The sequence below is a fragment of the Nipponia nippon genome, unplaced genomic scaffold, assembly GCF_047370975.1.
Source record: "Nipponia nippon isolate SJK-2023a ecotype South Korea unplaced genomic scaffold, ASM4737097v1 scaffold_6, whole genome shotgun sequence".
Classification (NCBI taxonomy): Eukaryota; Metazoa; Chordata; class Aves; order Pelecaniformes; family Threskiornithidae; genus Nipponia; species Nipponia nippon.
Window position 1 is genome coordinate 48,639,895 of NW_028262380.1, and position 23,425 is coordinate 48,663,319.

At 45.5% G+C, this 23,425-nt stretch overlaps 2 protein-coding genes across 4 annotated transcripts; both read right to left on the reverse strand.

Moving 5' to 3' along the window:
- Window positions 1-339: 339 nt before the first annotated feature.
- On the reverse strand, window positions 340-9,139 carry TLR2 (toll like receptor 2). Of its 2 annotated transcripts, none has more exons than XM_087736301.1 (3): window positions 9,043-9,139; window positions 7,242-7,330; window positions 340-5,197 (listed from the first exon to the last, which is right to left on the reverse strand). In XM_087736301.1, exon 3 carries the CDS (start codon window positions 5,187-5,189, stop codon window positions 2,838-2,840), a length of 2,352 nt encoding a protein of 783 aa, XP_087592427.1. In that variant the 5' UTR covers window positions 5,190-5,197; window positions 7,242-7,330; window positions 9,043-9,139; the 3' UTR covers window positions 340-2,837. The 2 variants fall into 2 exon arrangements, with proteins under 2 accessions (XP_087592427.1, XP_087592428.1); XM_087736302.1 differs by having other exon boundaries at window positions 7,242-7,309; window positions 9,043-9,116.
- A 1,380-nt stretch (window positions 9,140-10,519) lies between these two features.
- On the reverse strand, window positions 10,520-23,198 carry LOC104021230 (toll-like receptor 2 type-2). Of its 2 annotated transcripts, XM_087736429.1 has the most exons (7): window positions 23,130-23,198; window positions 21,630-21,817; window positions 21,150-21,299; window positions 20,417-20,943; window positions 18,761-19,039; window positions 15,369-15,445; window positions 10,520-13,539 (listed from the first exon to the last, which is right to left on the reverse strand). In XM_087736429.1, the coding sequence occupies exons 6-7, from the start codon at window positions 15,401-15,403 to the stop codon at window positions 11,157-11,159; spliced, it is 2,418 nt and encodes an 805-aa protein (XP_087592555.1). In that variant the 5' UTR covers window positions 15,404-15,445; window positions 18,761-19,039; window positions 20,417-20,943; window positions 21,150-21,299; window positions 21,630-21,817; window positions 23,130-23,198; the 3' UTR covers window positions 10,520-11,156. The 2 variants fall into 2 exon arrangements, with proteins under 2 accessions (XP_087592555.1, XP_009473017.2); XM_009474742.2 differs by lacking the exons at window positions 18,761-19,039; window positions 20,417-20,943; window positions 21,150-21,299; window positions 21,630-21,817; window positions 23,130-23,198 and adding an exon at window positions 15,597-15,782.
- Between the last annotated feature and the right edge of the window lie 227 nt (window positions 23,199-23,425).

Genomic DNA, 23,425 nt, shown 5'->3' on the forward strand with positions numbered 1-23,425 from the left:
CATTTACAAAAAGCTCTAACCACAGCAACGTTTATGGTGTGCTTGGTAGTCAGATAGGCCTATATGTGGAGGTCCTGCACTAAGTCCTCTTTGACTTACTGTCACCATGCTCAAAAGGCCCAACTTCCAATAACCAGCTTCTCAAACACAGGAGGACGAAGTTACGATCCCTAACTGCCAATTCCATATGTTGCTATTGCTTCTTTTAAAAATAACAAAAAAAAAAAAATACCAAACAACCAAAAAACCCACCCAGGTCAAAATGGATGCATGTCTTGCTGCTTAGTGGCCAAATATTTGACATCTATACTACCCTGACCACACTGTGAGGAATTGAAACCCAGCGTGTTTATGCAAGAATGGGCAGTTCTGCTTAGGAATCAGAGAAACTGGTCTTAAAAATGTAATTAGCCTAGCTGAAGTAGCTTTTGAGCTCAGATGAAATATGATCAGTATTTTAAGAATCTTTACATTGTTATTAGAAATCAGAAATACAGATTAGCTTAATTTACACTTTAATATATATATATGAGAATAAAGCAGAGATTGCGTGAAGCCATCTACCGATGAAGGTAACGTTCAGATGCTAAAAATATGACATGATGCAATTAAAAAAACATGAAGTAAATGAAAGAAAGAGCAAATCTTAAGTACGTAGAAAGAAGGTGGCTTTGTTTGCTTAGGTGAAGTAGCAAAGTTAATAACTGTTATCATGCGTTATGCCTGTATTCATATATGCAAAAGTGCACATAAATAACTCGTTCATTTGCGTTACACTGTCAGAGTTACCTAATTGTGGGTGTAATGGAAGAATGTTTGTCCTCAGCCTTCTCAATGGCTGGCAAAGGGCAGGGGGACTTCTGCTCTCACTGACATGTTGGCTGTGCAGAGAAGAACTTCCTAAAAGCAGTAACACAACAGGTAACTAGCTGTGAGATGACACTTCCAATGACCAACTCAATTACAAATATTGAGGTGTTTGAACAGATATTTTGTATGTTAGATGCCCAAGACCAAAACACAACAATAAAAACGCTAACTTGGACATGATCTCATCACAGATACAGCAAAATGCTGTAGGCCTTTCCACGTGAAGGCTTTTAAGGTCTGCTTCTGTACGTGCCTGGAAATGTCCTACACTGTGGCTAAGCCCTGAAATGATCCAGAAGTTAGTTGTCCCTCTGGCCTACCAGATTCAAGCTGTTAGGGTTCATCTGAAATTTCCTGTGGCTGCAAGGCAGGTATCACCTAAGATACCCCTTTGTTTTTAAATCACCTCTGAAGGAAGAGCCTGGTGCCAGTGTCTCCCATTGATTCCGTTTTTTCAGCAATTAGAGGCCTTGTCCCAGCAATCTTCTCGAGAAAACATGGCCCCAGCTGACAGCAAACACAATGTCTGAGGTGGGATGCTCCCTACCCCCTCTGATTTTGTGGATTATGTTTACAGATAGAGCAGAAAGGTAGGAAACACCCTTTTCATGCCTGTGCTAAGGCTGCTGATCAGAGAGGAATATGGTGTTGAATTCAAAGACTACATATATATTAGTGTTTCCCACATTCTAGCTGAGAATAGCTTAAACTCCATTTGGGTCCGAATACTCTTTTGACTTGCTCTACTCTGAAGCATCTATTCCCACATATGGTACAATGAAACTAGACAGAAGTCGTTGTCTGTAGGTGTCTTTCACGGAGAAAGTTGTCTGCCATAAAACATATATGCTACAACAGCCAGAACCACAGTGTGAAAGTGCATTTTTACATTAAGCCTTGCTGCCACGATCCTCGGGAGAGCTGGACGTTTAACTTACAGTGACTGTGAAATACTGCTGAGAATCAGTCCTTAGATCCACTAACTAGGAGAGCTAGGACAAAAATCCTTGCTGCACAAACTGACATTCATTGCATTTGATTAGAAGTGGTTTATACAAAGAATGCAGAAAAACCCTTGGCTGGGCAGGCTCTCTCCTAAAGCTTTTGCAAAGATAAAGTTATATAAACTACATAGCTGTATATCTAAACAACTATTAATCATTAAATATTTAAATGAAACAGTTTTGCTAACATGGCTGATGAACGTCTGTAGACAATTGTTGTGGTTTAACCCCAGAAGGCAGCTCAGCACTGCACAGCTGCTCGCTCACTCCCCCGCAGTGGGATGGGGAGAGAATTGGAAGGGTAAAAGTGAGAAAACTCGTGGGTTGAGATAAAGACAGTTCGATAGGTAAAGCAGCAGCCGCGCAAACAAGCAAAGCAAAACAAGGAATTCATTCACTCCTTCCCATCAGCAGGTGGATGTTTAGCCATTTCCATGAAAGCAGGGCTCCATCACGCATAACAGTTACTTGGGAAGACAAACACCATCTCCAAATGTCCTCCCTTCCTCTTTCTTCCCCACAACTTTTATTGTGGAGCATGATGTTATATGGTATGGGACATTCCTTTGGTCAGCTGAGATCAGCTGGCCCAGCTGTGTCCCCTTCAAAATTATCATGTACCCCCAGCCTAGGACAGTGTGAGAAGCAGGAAAGGCTTTGATGCTGTGCAAGCACTGTTCAGCAATAACTAAAACATCCCGGTGTTATCAGCACTCTTTTGGTCACAAATCCAAAATACAGCACCATAGGAGCAACTATGAAGAAAATTAACTCTATTCCAGCCCAAACCAGTACAACAATTCACAACCACGGCTGCCAAAAGAAAATAATCTCACAGAAAGTAATAGAACTTACAGTAGCTCAGCTCTCTGTTCTCAAGGTAAAGATAGGGAATGGGACGAACAGGCAAGGGAAGCAAATCCAGATTACATTTGCTACATATTCATTCTTTAACGTCCCTGTCTAGGATTTTAGAGCTATTTTCAAATTAAACCAAAACATCTCCTGCTGTGCTTCTTCAAGAGGCCACTCCAGGTAGGTCTTTGTGTTCATGATCTTCCGCAGCTTGCAGAACCTCTTGGGAATCGCTTGGCTCTGGATGGGCTCCAGGAGGACAAGAATCGCTGCATCGTTGTTCTCGTCAAAGAGGCGGAAGTGCGAGAAGTCCAGCTCGTACTTGCACCACTCGCTCTGCACAAAGTGCTCGGACAGCACAAAGAGAGTTTTGTGGCTCTTCTCTATGGAGTCGATGATGTTGTCCACGATCCACTTCCCAGGCACAAAGTCCCGCTTATGGAGGCAGAGCCGGAAGGGGGGGCAGGCCTGCTCCAGCTCCCGCACCATTACGTTTTCCACCCAGTCGGAGTCGTTCTCGCTGTAGGAGACAAAAGCGTCGTAGCAGATGTCCTTCGGGGGGGCTCGCTTGGGCTTCCGCTTGGCTCGGAGCCATGCCCAGGTCATTCTCAGGTACCAGACCGCGTGGTACTTGTAGCCGATGGCCACGAGGACGAGGATGACCAGGAACACCAGGGCGCAGATCAATGACACCAAGAGGGACCTGTGGCACTCCATGAGGGAGAGGTGCACGGCTCCAACCTGCGCCCCTCTCACTGCCAGGGGAGAGTCACAGACGTACTTGTCTGGCCACCCCACCAGCACCTGGGCTATCCCGGCCTCGTGCTGGATGAAGGAGAGGAATTCACAGGAGCAGATGAAGTTGTTGTCGCTGGCATCCAGCAGCTCCATTTTCTTGAAGGACTCAAACTCTTCCCTGGAGAAACTGTTGAGCTTGTTTCTTCTGACTGACATGGCCACTAAGTTAGGAATGGGTGCGGCACCAGGCAAGGTCTTCAGCTGGTTTTTTGCGAGGTACAGCTCCTTCAGGAATGGGAGTTGCAGTCCAAACTCCTTCAGGTTGTTAGCGCTAACATCCAAAACTTCCAGAGTTGGGGGAATGCAAGTCGTTAGTTTAGGAATTTGAGTGCTGGAGAGGTTTAAATACTTCAGGTTTTCTGGCCATTCACACACATCGGGAATCTCACCAAAATTATTTTGACTAATATCTAAGAGAATCAGGTTTCTTAGATGAGACAAACTTTTGCCTGTCATTTTAAAGTCACTCAGTGAATTCTGACTTAAATTGAGAGTTTGTAGTGAGGGCCAACCACCCTGACAGGCCGAATGCTCCAAACTCTGGTCTCCAAGCAAATTCGCACTAAGGTCAAGATACTCTAATGACACAAGGTGTCGTGAGAGGCTGCATGGTACCAAGAAGACCTTGGTGTTTTCAACTGTGACTTTGGTAAAAAGAGATAGTAGACCTACCACAGGCTGAAGATCTGTAAACAAATAAAATTTTTCTATATCTAATTTCTCTATTGTGAGAACTCTAAGAGTCTGTGATTGGTTTGCTTGAATTTGTATTTGCCATCGTCCGGTTCCCAGGAGTTTACAGTCTGTCATCTCCAACTCCACTAATTTTGGCATATCTTCTAAAATCCTGATAATGTCAGGCACAGTAGCATCTGTTAATGAGGTCTGTTTAAAAGAAATTTTCTGTGCAAAAGAAGACGACATGACTCTCAATAGTTGCATTTCAGCAGGTATACTGAATGCTATGTTTCTCACTTCTAACCAAGTGACAGAGTGCAGAAGGTCCCTGACAATTGCTGAGAATACATTAATACTACTTATGTTTATGATCATGTGATTTATCTTCTTAATGGATTTCAAACTTCCCGGCTCGTACTGACTGAGATTGCCACCGTCAATCCACAACTTGTCGAGAAGCTCGATGCCCTCAAAGTTCCCTTGCCTTATCATGGAGAACCGCGGGTTGCCCAGGAGGAGAGAGCTCAGGTTCCTCAGCCTAGAAAAGGGGGAACTTTCCCCCAGGTCTCTGTAGGAGTTCCCTTGCAGGTGGAGGTGCTGGAGCGAAAAAAGGTGCCCAAACCACGCAGGGGACAAGTGAGCCAGGCTGTTATTTGATAAGTCCAAGAGCTCCAGTTTCCTGAGGGAGCGAAACGAGTCCTTGTCTATCGAGCTGATTTTGTTGGACTGCAGCAGCAGGACTCTCAGGTTCACAGCTTGCTGCAGGTCCTGGGATCGGATGTGCTTTATCCTGTTGTGGGCCAGGTTTAACGTTGTGATTTTGCCTGTGAGCCCTGGGGGAATGAAGTCCAAGCCCATGGAAGAGCAGTTGCAAAGCTGAGTTCCATCGCATGAAGGGCAAGCCTGCTTCAGCACTTGCTCTTCAGAGAGGTTCGCAGCTAAGACCATGTAGATGGCCCACACGTGCCAGGTGTGTACAGTCATTATTTTGCCTAAAATATGAAACACAGTCAGAGCAAGTATGCAATGTACAGTTAGTTTTGAATAAGGTACATTTTGGATATATCTAAAACATAACTTTTACTGTTCTGTCCTGTTGAAGGCACTATAAATATGTTTGGTTTTAACACTGTTCAGAGATGAAACAGATTAGTCAAAAAAGGCATATTGTACACAAATATTCCAGAATCATTTGTTAAATGCTACATACGTTGAATTTACTCTTTTTTTTTTCCCTGTGGTTTCTGATTTTGGAATGAGGACTATCAAATCAATTAACAGCTGCACAAATCTTTTGCAGATTCAGCTAAACATCTGAGTAATCACAACATTATCACTAATCTGATCCTTCGCTTGTTTAGGAAATAGTCCCCATACATCCCCCCTCAGCCCCGCCTTAGGTCTTTTTCATATGGATCTGTGAATATTATTTTGTGTATTCATTTTTTACTACAGGGAGTCTCCTGTATGTGTTTCAAATCCTGGTTACATCAAGAAGAGTCAGCGTCTTGCGGGAGATAGTGATGTTCACATTTATTACTCATTTCAAGCATATGTCTAATCTCAATTCTGACAATAGGGAGAAGAGGGCTGTATATGTTTCAGTCCCTTTCCTCATTTTGTCTGCCTTTGGCTATTCTGATTGTAAATGTGCTAGGAGCAGGGAAACAAATATTTGCCTGGATGTCTGTGTAGGCCATCATTATCATGTTGCCATCAGTCCGATACTTGCTAATGAAACTTAAGCTGGGAAAACTGACCATCGTAACGTACCAACTCTTAGCTCTTCCTTTTTACTGTCACATCCTTCTCTTCTGCCAGTGGCTTTTTCTGCTTTGGGTCTCTGTGGCAGAGAGAAGGTCAGGCCCAGCCATGAGGAAGAGCCAGGGGCTTTTGGAGCCTCATGCAGGTCAGATCAGATAGCTGGACTAGATCAGCTTTTTCCAGACCCACAGCCTGTTCCTCATCTTCTGGACTGAAATGATTCAAGAGAAGCCACACAGCTGTGAATCCTGTGTCACTTCTCTTTCCTCTCACAGTTGTGCCTTTCATAGTACTGATTTGACATGGCTTTTTGTGTTACAGAGCTTCCTGCAATATCCAGCCCGTCTGTACTTCCAACAAGGTGACTTTAGTTCTTCTGTGCCTCTGAGGAGTTGGAAAAACAATTCTTGAAGACTGAGAGGACTGTTTTCCCTTCAATACCCTTATTACATATTGAATTAGAACCCTTTTTTTGTTCATGCTTTCTTGACAAGGATCAAAGAGCACTTTTAAAGTATAAGTTTCCCCAGTGTGTCACAAACTCCTCTACCTCAGTAGGTATTTTACTGAGGGTGAAAAAAGTGAACCAACCCCAAAGAGGCCAATGAACAAGTTCCCAGAGATCATCGTGGGCTCTGTGTCAGGTTAATCAGGTTAGATGGGTTCACTGAGAAGCACTTCCTGCTTCAGTCATCCCACTGAGACTCTCTGCAGAAGATCTACTGTACTTTGAATTCATACTCTAATTTGTTTTACAATAGCTGACCCATGCAGGCAAGTTCATACAGACAAGTCCTACCCTTCTAGTTGTGTTATTTTTAGCCAGAGTTGCTTACAATTATTCAAAAGGGGCAGAATCAGCTGAGATTGTTTGGGCACATGGGGAGAGGAGGAAAAGCTGTGGATAATTTTTTCAACATTCCATCTCCTCCCACCTGAAGGACTATAAACATTTTGACCTCTTGTGTTATTTTCCCCTAACCTCTGTCTCTCTCTGATGTAGAGCTTTGGCTCTTGAAGGACACAGTCCTCTCCCCTGTCTTTAGATGCCCAAAGCTGAGCTGGTCCTACTACGTCCTCCAAAGTCAATGGAGAGAAATAACAACTTTTAGGGGCAATTCACATCATGTCTCCTGGACACCCACATTAAGATGCAATGACTCAGAGAGATGACCCCATCGACTTAAAATGGAGCACCACAGTTTAGATGATACCTAGATATTTGTCCATGTGAATCCCACCCAAAGAATTGCAATCTGTAGTTACACCCACCTGCTGTCCAGCTGAGGCTCTTTTACGGGTCCTTTTTGGTCTTGCAAGTCTGGCTGGATAACACAGTGCTGTAGGCCATAGGAGCAAAGCTATGAGTAAGAGAAGTTTCACAAGCAACAAATTTAAGTGGTATTTTTAAAGTTACCATCAAAATGCTTACTGTTAGAAAAAGAAACAACCAGGCAACCTGGCTGATCAAAATCTATCTATAGGTAGGTTATTTACAGATGGAAAATTGGCAGCACAGAAGGGAACTGGGCAGGTACTGCGTGGAAAATACCAGCTGAGCCTTATGGCTCCCCACCTTAACAGTCTGAAACGAACCAAGGACTGCAGGACTGAAGCCCATTTGGTGGTACAGGATGCTTTTCTTTATTGTCACTTCTCTGAGCATCTCTTCCAGTTTTTTTTGCTCATCTGTAATGTGAGCAGACACTCAGGGAAATCCCATTCCCACCCTCATTCATTTTCAGCCATTCTTTTCCCCTTCCAATTCCTGTCTAATAATTCAGCTTAAGACCCTGACTTACAGGGTCATTTCAGGCCTCTCTGCACCCACTCAGAAATAGAGCCCCACTCCACGATATCATTGCCCTACCAAGGAATCACTTTTTTTTGTGCTGGGAAGAAAAAAAGCCGCATAGAAATTGAAATGCAACTAAAAAATACAGAAACATGCACAGATGCCTTTATACCATAAGGCGCTGTGATGAACTAGACATTCAAAGTGTTTCTGGGTTAGGGACAAAGGGTCCGAGACATGAGACATGCTCAGGGTTATCTTCCCTGGCCCAGGCGAGTAGAAGTATTTGAGGAAATATGCACATATTCTTAAAAAAAAACATGAGTGCCAACAGAATGAGGTTCTATAAATGCTAGCAAATGCTAAAGGCTAAAGTAACTGCTAAAATAAAGCGTGCCAGTAGCGTGCAAATTGATTCTAGCTTGGGGAACGCTATCGGGCTAAATGAGGGCTGGTAAATTTGAGCAGTTCTATGGAGTCTGCAGTGGGAGGATCACTGGTTGGTGAAGAGATCGATCCACAAGCAGACTGGGGAAAGCTGCTTCTTTCCACTTGGTTGTGTGTGGGTTACATATGTCCTAGCTATCACCCACCAGCATTGCCTTAGTAGTATGTATGTGTATACACACCCCCCCCACGCATGCCTCTTCTTGTTTCTGACACAGAGGATGTGCAACAGGGCAGTTAGGTGAGGAGGTAGCTGATCCCACTGCCCTGAGACCATTGCTTAATGAGCTCTTTCCTGGTTGAATTTCTAAAACAAACGCAGCCCACCTTCACACCCAGCCTTCTCTGGGCAGCCGGTATCGACACACAAGTGGGACAACATACAAACAGGATAAAGCACATACAAGGCACCCTCCCATGAGGAAACTGAGCAGAAATCACACAGTCTGACCCGACTTGTCTCTTTTTAATTTGCTGCTTTCCTCCCTCGCCTTTCCTGAAGGACATTGCTCCCATCAGCATGTCCTGGCTCTCCCGGCAAGCCTTCCTTTTGCTGCCTGCCTGCCATGCAGCCCTGCCAGCTGCCTGTGATTGCAGCTGCCTGTTCCACTTCTGCTGGCAGCCAGAAATCCCTCACCACCCTGCACTCCGGCAGGAGCTGGCCCCTGCCCAGCAGCCCCAAGCACCCTGAATCCCCCATGCAAAGGGCTCAGACTTGGTGGCAGAGATTAGATAGCATCTTCCCAGTGCTCCCGCCTTGCCTCTTGCTCTGGTGTTGCAGCTCCACTCTCTTTCCCTGAGTCTCCAGCCTCCACTTGCCTGCAAACTCACCTCTGTGCAGAAAACATTCCTGGGGATGCCAGTTCCAGCGCCGGTGCCTGCATGCTGGTTAACCTATGTTGTGTTTCATCTCTCTTTTACTGATCGCTCTTTACCCAGCTTCCTCTCACACTGCTGTTTCCTTCCCACTAAACCTATCATCAGCCTTGGCAGTATAAGCAGGGGAATTCCCACCTCGGGGATCTGATTGGCGTAACAGCAGTAATGCTATCAGTACTTTTAAATGTGCCAACCCATAAAAGTCTGGGTCTGCAGTAAGAGCGTACTGTGTGAAAGCCAAGGCTTCTCCTACCTCTCTCTCTGACCCTCTCTTTGAAATGACCAGCAAGACGTATTTCCCTCCTTACCTCTAGGCACACCGTCTCATAACCTGTTTTATCAGTGCTCAATGTTTGCTGTTAGATGATTCACTCATCGCTTACCTGGAGTTCAGCCTTGATTAGCCCGTGAGCTATTCTTCGCCAAGAGAGTGAAGAGAAAAATCCTTTTATAGCACACTTTGGACTAACCCTAGAGATATCATTGTAACAGGAAAATAAAACTGAAAGCGGTGTTTGCAGGCTACACCCACAGAAACTATCATCTCATGTGTGTATATACGTATACACATACACACAGGAGTGTGAATATATATGTACAAGTACGTACGTACAAGTACGTACACAGATATACATATATATGAATATGTACATATATACCAACACACAGACACATGTGTATAAGCAAATTTCCCCATTTTTCAAATACTCAGCCCATATGCCAATGCTTTGGTATTTCACCACAAAATAATTGCACGTCTAAAGTTTAATCCAGATTCATTTAGACTCTCCAGTGCTTAAGCTCCCGCAACACAAGCAAAGGGGAGCATCAAAGTGCCGCGTTAGAGAAACCCATGCCTAACTTTATCCCCTCAGAGACAATTTCAGGTTTCCACAAGAACCTCTAAAACACAAGAAACCCAAAACAACTGTGACTCCAGGCACTTGGGGTGGGACCAGCTATCTTAATATAAACATCTGTATCTACCTGCTTGTCTAGATTCCCTTTGTAATTGGTGAAGAACAATACAGTAGTTCTAGGAGGTACCTCATACTGAAGTAGAAAGATGAATTGCCTCTTATCAGTGTGATTTTCTTCACTGGTTATAAAGTAGAGCTGTAAGGGGTGCATGGCCCAATGATTATTTAGATGTGCTGCGCAAAGTAGAAGAGCAGAAACAAGTGAGCCAGTCTGCAACATCATCTAGCCAGCTCATTAGAAACACAGCCTCGTGCCCCACAAATAGAAGGTTTCAGCTACTTCTGTGGGTAGGTAGAAGGAAACGCGGTGCTGACCATGAAGGGAGAAACAAGCATTCACAGGGAGAAAGAAGACTAAGGAAAAAAAAAAAACAAAACAAAACACCATAACAAACCAGTGATTTAATGCCTCTGGATTTCACCACAGTCATTGTACAAGGTGCCAGGATGCTTCCTTCACAGGTATTGAGTAAACCCCAATCTGTTCATGGTGGTTACGGACTCTGGTGTAGCTAGCCAGAATAACAGCCTTGTGAATGGAAGTACATATTAAATACTGTCTTTTTTTTGTGTGTTGCACAGCAATGGTAGGGCTTCAGAGGGCTTATTTTAATGTAAGTCCTCAGGCTTTTTTTCAGAATTTAATTTTAATTGCCATGCTCTGCATGATGGCACAGAAAATAAACTAAAGGAGACTAACAGACCCAGGGGAATATTGAAGCACTTCGCTTTTACTTTCATTTGTAAATTACAATGGCATTGTTAGGAACTAGGGGGATGTGGTAACAGGACGACAAAGTACAGAAATACCCTACATTCAGCTAAATGTATTTAGAAAAGTATATGAAGTCCAACATGGCTTCCAAATATCATAGTTATTGGCAGGGATTTTGAAAGATCAGAGTATCAAATCACTGGAAAGCCTAAAGTGGCTCTTTCTCATTTAGTAAGATGATAATTATTTCTGTACACAACAAAGCCAGTTCTCCTTAGGTGGAAAAATAAGAAAGAAAAATTTCATAGCAGGAAAAACAATGACATCTATCCTTTGTGGAAATATGTTGAAAAGGGGGCTGCTGACTTGTTCTACAACTTCAAGGTTCCTTTCAAGTTTTCCCAAAACATCTCCTGCTGCGCTTCTTCAAGAGGCCACTCCAGGTAGGTCTTTGTGTTCATGATCTTCCGCAGCTTGCAGAACCTCTTGGGAATCGCTTGGCTCTGGATGGGCTCCAGGAGGACAAGAATCGCTGCATCGTTGTTCTCGTCAAAGAGGCGGAAGTGCGAGAAGTCCAGCTCGTACTTGCACCACTCGCTCTGCACAAAGTGCTCGGACAGCACAAAGAGAGTTTTGTGGCTCTTCTCTATGGAGTCGATGATGTTGTCCACGATCCACTTCCCAGGCACAAAGTCCCGCTTATGGAGGCAGAGCCGGAAGGGGGGGCAGGCCTGCTCCAGCTCCCGCACCATTACGTTTTCCACCCAGTCGGAGTCGTTCTCGCTGTAGGAGACAAAAGCGTCGTAGCAGATGTCCTTCGGGGGGGCTCGCTTGGGCTTCCGCTTGGCTCGGAGCCATGCCCAGGTCATTCTCAGGTACCAGACCGCGTGGTACTTGTAGCCGATGGCCACGAGGACGAGGATGACCAGGAACACCAGGGCGCAGATCAATGACACCAAGAGGGACCTGTGGCACTCCATGAGGGAGAGGTGCACGGCTCCAACCTGCGCCCCTCTCACTGCCAGGGGAGAGTCACAGACGTACTTGTCTGGCCACCCCACCAGCACCTGGGCTATCCCGGCCTCGTGCTGGATGAAGGAGAGGAATTCACAGGAGCAGATGAAGTTGTTGTCGCTGGCATCCAGCAGCTCCATTTTCTTGAAGGACTCAAACTCTTCCCTGGAGAAACTGTTGAGCTTGTTTCTTCTGACTGACATGGCCACTAAGTTAGGAATGGGTGCGGCACCAGGCAAGGTCTTCAGCTGGTTTTTTGCGAGGTACAGCTCCTTCAGGAATGGGAGTTGCAGTCCAAACTCCTTCAGGTTGTTAGCGCTAACATCCAAAACTTCCAGAGTTGGGGGAATGCAAGTCGTTAGTTTAGGAATTTGAGTGCTGGAGAGGTTTAAATACTTCAGGTTTTCTGGCCATTCACACACATCGGGAATCTCACCAAAATTATTTTGACTAATATCTAAGAGAATCAGGTTTCTTAGATGAGACAAACTTTTGCCTGTCATTTTAAAGTCACTCAGTGAATTCTGACTTAAATTGAGAGTTTGTAGTGAGGGCCAACCACCCTGACAGGCCGAATGCTCCAAACTCTGGTCTCCAAGCAAATTCGCACTAAGGTCAAGATACTCTAATGACACAAGGTGTCGTGAGAGGCTGCATGGTACCAAGAAGACCTTGGTGTTTTCAACTGTGACTTTGGTAAAAAGAGATAGTAGACCTACCACAGGCTGAAGATCTGTAAACAAATAAAATTTTTCTATATCTAATTTCTCTATTGTGAGAACTCTAAGAGTCTGTGATTGGTTTGCTTGAATTTGTATTTGCCATCGTCCGGTTCCCAGGAGTTTACAGTCTGTCATCTCCAACTCCACTAATTTTGGCATATCTTCTAAAATCCTGATAATGTCAGGCACAGTAGCATCTGTTAATGAGGTCTGTTTAAAAGAAATTTTCTGTGCAAAAGAAGACGACATGACTCTCAATAGTTGCATTTCAGCAGGTATACTGAATGCTATGTTTCTCACTTCTAACCAAGTGACAGAGTGCAGAAGGTCCCTGACAATTGCTGAGAATACATTAATACTACTTATGTTTATGATCATGTGATTTATCTTCTTAATGGATTTCAAACTTCCCGGCTCGTACTGACTGAGATTGCCACCGTCAATCCACAACTTGTCGAGAAGCTCGATGCCCTCAAAGTTCCCTTGCCTTATCATGGAGAACCGCGGGTTGCCCAGGAGGAGAGAGCTCAGGTTCCTCAGCCTAGAAAAGGGGGAACTTTCCCCCAGGTCTCTGTAGGAGTTCCCTTGCAGGTGGAGGTGCTGGAGCGAAAAAAGGTGCCCAAACCACGCAGGGGACAAGTGAGCCAGGCTGTTATTTGATAAGTCCAAGAGCTCCAGTTTCCTGAGGGAGCGAAACGAGTCCTTGTCTATCGAGCTGATTTTGTTGGACTGCAGCAGCAGGACTCTCAGGTTCACAGCTTGCTGCAGGTCCTGGGATCGGATGTGCTTTATCCTGTTGTGGGCCAGGTTTAATGTTGTGATTTTGCCCGTGAGCCCTGGGGGAATGAAGTCCAAGCCCATGGAAGAGCAGTTGCAAAGCTGAGTTCCATCGCATGAAGGGCAAGCCTGCTTCAGCACTTGCTCTTCAGAGAGGTTCGCAGCTAAGACCATGTAGATGGCCCACACGTGCCAGGTGTGTATAGTTATCGATTTGTGTTTTGTTTGGTTGAACATTTTTCTGTAGGAAACAGAAAGGAGAGAAGGTAGTGTTGATTTTTAGCTTTGATCAGCAACTGAAAACAATTGAAAACCTGTGCAGTTTTATAAGGAACTTCAGATTCAAATTTTTTCTTGTTGGAGTTATCCTGTGATACCCGTCTTCCTCTCCTACTTCAGCTGCTCAGCCCTGCAAACATGGCGTGCTACTCATCTCTGGAGTACAGCCGTATCATGGCTCAGCAGTCATAAAGGACCATTCTCAACGTCCTGCCTTTTCACATGCACATTGGCTATGGCTCTTGCCTCTTACATCTCTCACATTATGCCTCCTCTCAGCAATGAAGCTACAGCTGGATGTTTCAACCCTAAACAGGGGAAGATGGTTAGATCATCAATGATCTGGTGAGGGGATTGAGCGCATCCTCAGTAACTTTGCACACGATACCAAGTTGGGCGGGAGTGTTGATCTGCCTGAAGGTAGCAAGGTTCTACAGAGGGATCTGGACAGGGTGGATTGGTGGGCCAAGGCCAACTGTATGAGGTTCAACAAGGCTCAGTGCCAGGTCCTGCACGTAGGTCACACCAACCCCATGCAACGCTACAGGCTTGGGGAGGAGTGGCAGGAGAACTGCCTGGTGGAAAAGGACCTGGGGGTGTTGGTCAACAGCCGGCTGAATATGAGCCAGCAGTGTGCTCAGGTGGCCAAGAATGCCAATAGCGTCCTGGCTTGTATCAGGAATAGTGTGGCCAGCAGAACTAGGGAAGTGATCGCCCCCCTGTACTCGGCACTGGTGAGGCCACACCTCGAGTACTGTGTTCAGTTTTGGGTCCCTCACTACAAGAAAGACATTGAGGTGCTGGACGTGTCCAAAGAAGGGCAAGGAAGCTGGTGAAGGGTCTAGAGCACAAGTCCTGTGAGGAGCAGCTGAGGGAACTGGGGTTGTTTAGTCTGGAGAAAAGGAGGCCGAAAGGAGGTTGTAGCAAGGTGGGTGTCGGTCTCTTTTCCCAAGTAGCAAGTAATAGGATGAGAGGAAATGGCTTTGAGTTGTGCCAGGGGAGGTTTAGATTGGATATTAGGAAAAAACTCTTCACCAAAAGGGCTGTCAAGCACTGGAACAGGCTGCCCAGGGAAGTGGTTGAGTCCCCATCCCTGGAGGTGTTTAAAAGACATGTAGACGTAGCACTCAGGGACATGGTTTAGTGGTAGACTTGGCAGTGTTAGGTTAATGGTTGGACTCAATGATCTTAAGGGTCTTTTTCAACCTAAATGATTCTATGAATCTAAATGCTCACAGCCTTTGCAGCATCAGCCTGCCCCTCTAGTATGGCTACCTGGCAGGCAGAAGCCTGAACAGACCATCCCCCATCTCGGCCCTTCAAGTGGGCTGTGGCTTCCAACACCACAAAATTTCCTGGAAGAGATTTTGGGGTCCCCCACATGGAGTTTCACTAGCCTCAGGGCTTCTAAAAAGCAGAGCTGCATAGGCTCCTGGCACACCCTTTTACACACTGTGTAAGCAATTTACATTCTTTACTGGAAAGGCAGAACAACCTGATATGCAACCAAACAAGCCTATCACCCTTTTCTGTAAATCAACACTGGTAATAGATGGGAATTGGATGTTACCTTCACCCTTCACCCTATAAACAGTGGATGTAATTAGAACAATATTGATTTTAATTTACAGAAGGGTTATGATTCCTGCCACAGGTACCAAAGAACATTTCACCATTGGCTACACCAGAAAATAAGTCACTTACTAAAGCTCACAAGCTGCTGTAAACAGTTCCAGTACTGCCGACAAACAGTAGCCCCAAATCCTGAATAACCAGAGAGTAAATACTTACTTTGTGTACTGCATGCTGTGTTTCAGTCTCCTCATGTGCTGATCATGTACTCTGGGATCCAAGCGGTCACCTCATACCTGCAAGTACAACAAAAGCTGGAAATCCTTCGGCAGGTCTGATGCAACGACAGTCCTGGAGTGAGAAAATATTTCAGCCTGTGCTCCTCAAACAAAACTTTATGTTGACAGTTTTCCAATATCCTCTAACTACTCAGCCAGTGAAGCATACCAGTTGGCATGGCTTTTCTTTAGTGGCTGCTCCCCTAAGGAAACCATGGCTTCTGAAGAGTTCGGCACGCGTGACACTGCCTTTCAAACTCACGTGTCAACCACTTCTATTGTTGCTGCTGACTGGGGACACAAAAATGAGCATAGATAGTGTTCACGCTCTCTTCTTCAGAAGCTGAAATTCAGATCTCTCTCCTTTTGTCAGTCATTGCCCATTGCTGGAAAGGCTGATGCAACCACTTTGCACAAGTCATTCTTTCACAATCATTTCCTCCAGCATTAAGTGCAGAAGTAGTTCCTAGGCAGAACTGCATTCACCTTCCTGTATCTCTACTTTCGATACTTACTGCTTGGTGTGCGCCGGGGGGTTGTTAACTGTACTGAGCAACAGAACATCTCAGCACAGCCAAGTTATTTTGTTGCATAGGTTCTGTAAAATGTTATCAATATATAGACTGATATATATATTATATTGATATAAATGATGGAGTCAAATTGTTTAGTCAAAGAGAGTACTAGAGAAACACTCAGCATCATTTCATTTCCTAGGACACCGCAGCCATATGTTATCAACAAATAGAAAATGCATAAGAATGGGAATGATATTCTGTCTGAAAAAGAAGACACAGTTTGGAAGAAAGTATCCCTCTGTAAACATCCAAAGCAATTTTGAGAGGGGAAGTTTGATGATATTTATTTTAGCCTGACTGAATGGAAACACACGGTTGGTCAAATGGCCAAGCATGCTGCATGCATAAAGGAGTAGGGAGTCTTCCTACCAGCTCTGAAAGGGAAACCCATTAAATTCAAACACCAGACCTTCCTACTGCAGTTTCCCTTTTTTTTTGTGTGTGCAGAAATTGTCACGATCTGCTGCCCACTTGCACCAAGAGGAACCTGCCTGAGAGCAGAGAGACAGACTGATTCCTGCCACCTGCCACATGTCAGAGGGCCCACGGCAACATCTGTGTGCTCAAGGGTGGCAAAGCCCAGGCAGAAGCCCGAGTGCATCTCAGCAACCTTCAGTCCCACTGCGTTGAAATTAGCATTGCACATTAGGTTAAGAACTTGAGGCTTTCCAAAAACAGGAATTGAAAGACTGAGATACCCTTGCATTTTCTGTCTGCTATAGAGGATGAATGATAAGCATAACAACATTTTAAAATAGAGACAGAGCAGCTGTGGGACACAGCAGAGAAGGGAAATGGTCTTTTATTGAAGGGATGTCATCAACTTCCCCAAAGCTACCTCTTCCCTCTAGCACCTCTCAGCTGGAATGGTTCTTGTTCTTCAACAAGGAAGACTTTTAGTTTTCAAAGTGTTTACAAATGTTAATTCTGAGTTTGAGGTGACTTATTGCTATATGTTTTTGTCACCAAAATTGCAACTCCTTGACAAAGTTAAATATAGTTAAATTTATGAACAGCTATGGAGAAGACAACCACATATGAGGCCACGTATTTCATCGAATGCAAAATGGGCACGCTTTTTTATCTGTAACAGCTTCACCACCACACATTTGTGGAGACTCAAGGTAGGCACCAGCTATTTTTTCAGAAGTACCAACTTTCTCCTAACATCCAGGCTCAGCCCGCTCTCATCATGCTTCTAAACTGGGCTGGGTTTCTGGTTTCTCTCAGAAAGAGAAGACCGGAGTGACCCTGCCTTCCTTCCCATTCCGCAGGTCAGAAACCAAGCAGTTCATTTCAGCAAGCTGCTTAAAAAGCCGAGAAATCAGGGTGGGCCTTCCGCTTGTTTCCATCAGTAGGGAAAAAAGTCTACAAGAAGCACAACTTCTCTCTCTCTCATTCCAGGTCAATTTGTCAGGATTTATCAGGTTATCCAGAGTCAGGAAGGTCCAAGGATGCTCAAGGTGGCCAGAAATGCCCTCCAGAAGCTGCCCCCCACACAGAGGCAAGGTACCAGCCACCTGCCTCCCAGAGCATCAGCTTCCAAATTGAGCTGCAGCCTGGACTCAAAACAACTTATTTTGAAATCAAGGAGTCTAAAGTAGAAGAAAACTGCTGTCTTTTAAGGTGAGAATATGGTTCATCTGCTTTTCTCCAGAGTAAGCTCATGTTTAGCATTGAACAAAGTTGCACCTTGTGGGTGCTTTCTCTTTTCCTCCAAGTTTAAGCTATGATTATCCTTCCTCTTTTACATTGTTTTTAAAAAGGCACGTGCCTCCACCTGTGCCAGCACCTTACTTTTTCCCAGCAGAAGGGCACAGATCTGCAACAAGCCTGTGCTTTTGTCACTCCAGATGTTCCAAGCAGAGACACCACACAAGCCTTTGCCAGCAAGATCGATAGGGCTGAGACAGAGCTATGCTCACAGCTTTTTGAAGCGCTCTTACTTTAAATGTTTCTGTTCATCCGACGGCAGCGCAAGAAGCACACGTTTCCCTCAGCCAGTTCTTCCCTGACGCCCAGCCACAGCCTGCTCAGCACCCCTGCCTCCTGTGGCTCAGTGCCAGGTCCCTGCATTGCCTCTGCTGGCAGAGGGACAGGGTCCTGCCACAACCCTCCTCCAGCAGTAAACTGCTGCTGCTAGACAGGGCAGCGACCGGCGATGGGGGGCTGTATTAGATGAGTGTTGAGCAAAATAGATGTAGAAACAGAATTATATTTATGCGGGACAGAACCCCACAGGGATGGACTTGTTGATCAAAAACGACGAACCACGTGGCAACACTGGTCCTCAGTCAGTCTGCTATCAGAGTTACAAGGATTATTTCACCATTATATCCCCACTGCCTCCTCTTCCTGCATCTGTGTTGTGTTACTCAGGGAATGTGGCTGTAGGATCAGACTCCAGTTGCTAGAGCCCCGCAGCCCTCTCCCCTCTGCCAGCCAGAGGTACCAACTTCTCCATCTCCTGCAGTATCTGGGCATGTCACACTCTTTAAAGCACTTCCCTGTCCTCATGCGAGGATCCTGCAGCCTGTCCCCTCCCTTCCTCTCTTTCCTCTTGTATGTCAGCATCCACACCCAGAGCTGCTTTTTGCTTTTCTGCTGAGAAAGGACAAGAGAGCAGTGCAGAAGGGACCCAACCCAGGCAGTAGAAAAGGGAGGGAGCTCACAAATCCATTGGCCAGCTTGCGATACGAGCAGAAACACTTTCCAAGTCTTTGCAAGCAGTGCAAAACTGCTTCCTCATACTTACCCCTGGTAACCAGGACGTGTCAGCACGTCAGCTTGGCCGCAGCGGTGCCAGCTGGGCTAGGCCGGGGCACTCTTCTCCTAAACCCCCCTGGAAACGGGTGGCAAGGAACAGCGGTCAAATCTGTGCTTGCAGTCTTTGGAGCAGGAGATATAATATTCGTGTAATTGAAAGCAGAATGGCTTGGCATCCTTTCATGGTCCTGGAAGCAGAGCCTTGGCATGCACTGCTGGTGCCTGTGCTTTAATCTGACTCACAGGGCTTCGGGCAGTCATCTTCAAACTACAACAAAAAGGAACATTATAATGAAAAATAAACAATTTTAACTTTGTCGTGTTCCGTATCAGGCCTACCCTGCGAGCCACTCAATCCCCTGGTTAGATCTTCAGACTGAAAGTTTAAATGCAAAGGAGCAGATTCCCTTTGTTTTTCTTCTGGGCTATCCTTGCCCTGCCATTGTGGCAGAGCATGATAATGCTGTGTAAATGGTTACTCATTGTGCTGGTTTTGGCTGGGATAGAGTTAATTTTCTTCACAGTAGCTACCACAGGGCTCTGTTTTGGGTTTGTGCTGGAAACAGTGCTGTTGATAACACAGGGATGTTTTCGTTACTGCTGAGCAGCGCTTACACAGAGTCAAGGCCTCTTCTGCCTCTCACCCCACCCCACCAGCGAGCAGGCTGGGGGTGCACAAGAAGTTGGGAGGGGACACAGCTGGGACAGCTGACCCCAGCTGACCAAAGGGATATTCCTCACCATGTGATGTCATGCTCAGCACATAAAGCTGGGGGAAGAAAAAGGAAGGGGAGGGACATTCAGAGTGATGGCGTTTGTCTTCCCAAGTAACCATTACGCGTGATGGAGCCCTGCTTTCCTGGAGATGGCTGAACACCTGCCTGCCGATGGGAAGGAGCGAATGAATTCCTTGCTTTGCTTTGCTTGCATGTGCAGCTTTTTCTTTACCTATTAACTTGTCTTTACCTCAACCCACGAGTTTTCTCACTTTTACTTTTCTGATTCTTTCCCCCATCCCACCAAGGGAAGAGAGTGAGCGAGCGGCTGTGTGGGGCTTAGTTGCCAGCTGGGGTTAAACCACGACACTCATTCAACAGCCAGCCTTTGGGACTGTCTCTGCCAAGGAAGCAGGGTTGGGGGGGGGGGGGGGGGGGCTTATCATATCCTTTCTGAAAGGATTCAGTCAGAATAACATGATGCTGACTTTCTGCCTTAACAGAAGAGCAGCTAGCAGGGAAGTTCGGAGGCTAAGACACCAAAGCTTATTCTAATAATATGGCAGGTTTTGCTTTTTTAGAACAGTTGCATCGGTCTGACTCAACAAGAGAAAAGACCTCATTTGTTCCAAAATAGTCCTGATGAGTTTTTGACTCCCAAGGAAATTGCATCAACGGAACGCAGCCTGCACACGAGGCAAAGCTGGACAGCGCAGTTCCCTTCTTAATTTGCAGTTTAGGTGGGGTGAAAACAGTTTGTTTCTGACAGGAACGTTAGGATTTGCCATTAATACACAGCTATAAAACAGTAAATACTACAGCAAGTTTTCGCACCCTGTTCTGAAGACCACTATGACAAACACAGAAAACCCCGTTATCAGTACCGCACAAATTTGTTACTCCAAAATGAGAACTCTGAGACAACTCACGCAGAACAGGTCCCCTCAACCATCGCTGCTTGCTCCCCAGTCCTGCGTGGGGCTGGACGTCAGTCAAGGAGGCTGACGGGTAGCTCAGCTGCACACGAACGCTGGACACGCGGCGGGATCAAAGGCGCCTGCATACAAGCGTGCCTGCCACGGCGCTTCCTGGCATGCTGCAGGCAGTAAGGCAAAATACAAAACTGACACGAACAACTAATGAAACTCCCTTGGCACGCGTGGGGGAGAGGTCTGTCTGGAAATACATCTGGTTGAGTGTAAGTTCCTCCGAGTGCTGCCCAGAGCTTCCTGCATCCCTGCAGAAGGGGTCCACCTCCCAGAGAAGATGCAGGGATGGTAACCACACGTGGAGGCAGGTGCCCAAGACCCATAAGAGGCTGCTCAGATCAGCCTTGACCTTGGCTTTTCTTACAGGCTAGCTTCGTTGTATCAACCCTTATACTTCCCATATTCATAACCCTGGATCTCCACAGGCACTCCACAGGGAGCCTAATCAGGCTGTAGGACTCGGGAACCTGAAACACAAACATCACGGTACCGAGACCTCAGAGGTCAGCCCAAATGTACCTCTCATCACCTAGGCAAATGGGCTCCCAGCTTGCTGCCACTGGGGATCCACCCCCTAAAACAGACATAATCTGGAAATCACGTTTTCTTTTGATATATTTTCTGCATTTTTCACGCTGTTAATTGGTTCAACATTATCAATGTGCAAAGCTACCTCTTCAGTTTTTCAGACACCTTCAGGAAATCCCTCTGTGTAGCTCTCCAAAGTACCGCTTACTTAGTATTCTGAAGGACTTCTTTTTTCTTTGCTGTACATATATCGCACTCTTGTTGTGTCAGTCAGTTTGCTTTGCTGTATCCCAATCTATATGACAGAGGACATCTGTTATGGGCTGCCCAGAGAGGTATTTGGAGACATAAAACATATTTCCAGTTTTTAAGAAAATGAGGTGCCATGCCTATTTCAAAACAAGGGTTTTGCAGGTTTCTGGACAGAGCCGCAACCCCCCTCGGCTCTGGCCTCCCAGGAGGCACCAAACCTGCCCGTGCTGAGACGGTGCCATCCCCGCAGCGCGTCCCCGGCCACCGGGGCCACTGTAGGTACCCGAGGGTTGGGGTCCTCACGTACCCTACCAGGCACAAGCTGCACTACGGGGGGTTGGGGAGAGAGAGGAGCGGGATCTTTTACACTCACTGTTGGACGGCTTCTGCTTCATTTCAGCTCACCAGGAGAGAAAATACGCTGTCACAGCCTACCGGGTGCAAGCCATCACCGGCAGGCTGTTGTGAGGAAGTGAGGGTTTAACATCCCAGCACTGGAATTTCCCGCAAGGAGGAAAAACAGCTTCGCTCAGCTCCGAGGAAAAGCTCCTTTGAGAGAGGCTGGGCAAAGGGACACGCATGTCAGTGTGCTTCAGGGCAGGAAAGGTCCAGCAAACCTTGTCTTGCCTCGTTGAGAGGAGTGCGTGGACACGTCTCGTGCCTACGTCTACCTAGTGCTAATACACTGAAAAAGTGCTTTCTTTTTTTCTCTTTTTTCTTTCTTTTTTTTTTTTTTTAATGGAAGGGAAACATTCCTGGGAATGAGACCAAGTCATTGCAGAACCAGCTAGAGTTTGTTTCCTGTACGGAGATGGAAAACCCTGTGCTGGGATGCAGAGATACATATTTAACTGCTTGTTATACCAAAAAAAAAAAACAAAAAACCAACCTTATATTTAACATTTGGGCAAGAATCTGAGCAGGAAATGAATCAGATCATTATCATATGCCATAAAAATACCAAGATTTTTGCATTCGTTGCAAAAAAGACAATGCCCGGATAGATTTTGCACAGGTAGTTCAGGCTTTGCATTCTACTGCTGCCTCCCTCTGTACCGGATGCCACAAAGTATTTCAGACATGACAGTGTATTTCAGAAAGAGGAAACCAGTCTATTCCAAATCTTTATTTTCAGTTATTCAAGACCTCAGAAGCTCTTTCTTCAGTGCAGGTACTTTTCTTGATTTATCTCCTATCAAAGCTCCACATTTTAAAAAATTAGGAAAAATCTAATGAACTATTTCCAAGTTTTTCTGCACTGGAAAAATGACATGTTTTGTGAGTTTCTTGCAGGGATTATTTCTGTTGTCTTCTTTTGCATTTATACAATTTTTAAACCAACTTTTTAGAAGCTTAAATACAGCAGAGTTGTAAACATCCATGAAAAATCATTTTTACTAAAAATGAAAAGCCTGATCATAAAATGATGTTAATAAGTATTTGAAAAATGTGTGTTGAATCTGACAGAGCCACCAAAACATCTTCAAATAATTAGATATTTCCAATATCTGACCATTCTCTGACTTTCCAGACTTGAACGTGATTGAAAACAGACATCCCAAGCTGATTTTCAAGTATACACTCAGCTATTTTAATCATTCCTCCTAAATTACCCTCAGATTGCATTTCTTGCTCTTCTGTAAGTTTTCTTGAGGGTAGCAGTACCAGCTTAGTAATGAGACATTCAGAATGGACCGTGTAACTCTTGTGCCTGTACTGCAATATGACTTTTTGTCTTTATCGCAGTATCTACAGAGAGAAACACCCCATACTAGGGGATCAGCACCCAAAACAAGGTGCTTTCTACTACTGTGAAATACACATATTTATAAATTTTGAGTTGAATTCCTCTCTAACATCCAAACAAAGTTACCTCGGCATGGTACGTAAGGCATGGCTGTGCCTTGGCAACAGAGGTATGTCCAGGATGGTCTGGAGAAGCCTGTGGCAAGCCCCACCACAGCCAGCCACGCTCTCCCAGAGCAGTGCGTTTAGTCAACAGCTTTGATGGGAAATGCTTTACTTTACTTTTCTCTTTCCTTTCCTTTCCTTTTCCTTTTCCTTTTCTTTCTTCAGGTTTTATTTCAACACAGCAGTTTCTGCCAGGTCAGGGCGTCCGTTTGAAGAAGGGGAGCACAGGCTGGCCAGCAATGGCATGGACTTGAGAGG

Bases quoted from the DNA above. Each gene is read 5' to 3' on its own strand.
- TLR2 (XM_087736301.1), bottom strand. From the start codon at position 5,189: ATGACTGTACACACCTGGCACGTGTGGGCCATCTACATGGTCTTAGCT.
- LOC104021230 (XM_087736429.1), bottom strand. From the start codon at position 15,403: ATGAGGAGACTGAAACACAGCATGCAGTACACAAA. The intron at 13,540-15,368 runs GTAAGTATTTAC...TGTTTCCTACAG, and splicing joins CACAGCATGCAGTACACAAA to AAAAATGTTCAACCAAACAA.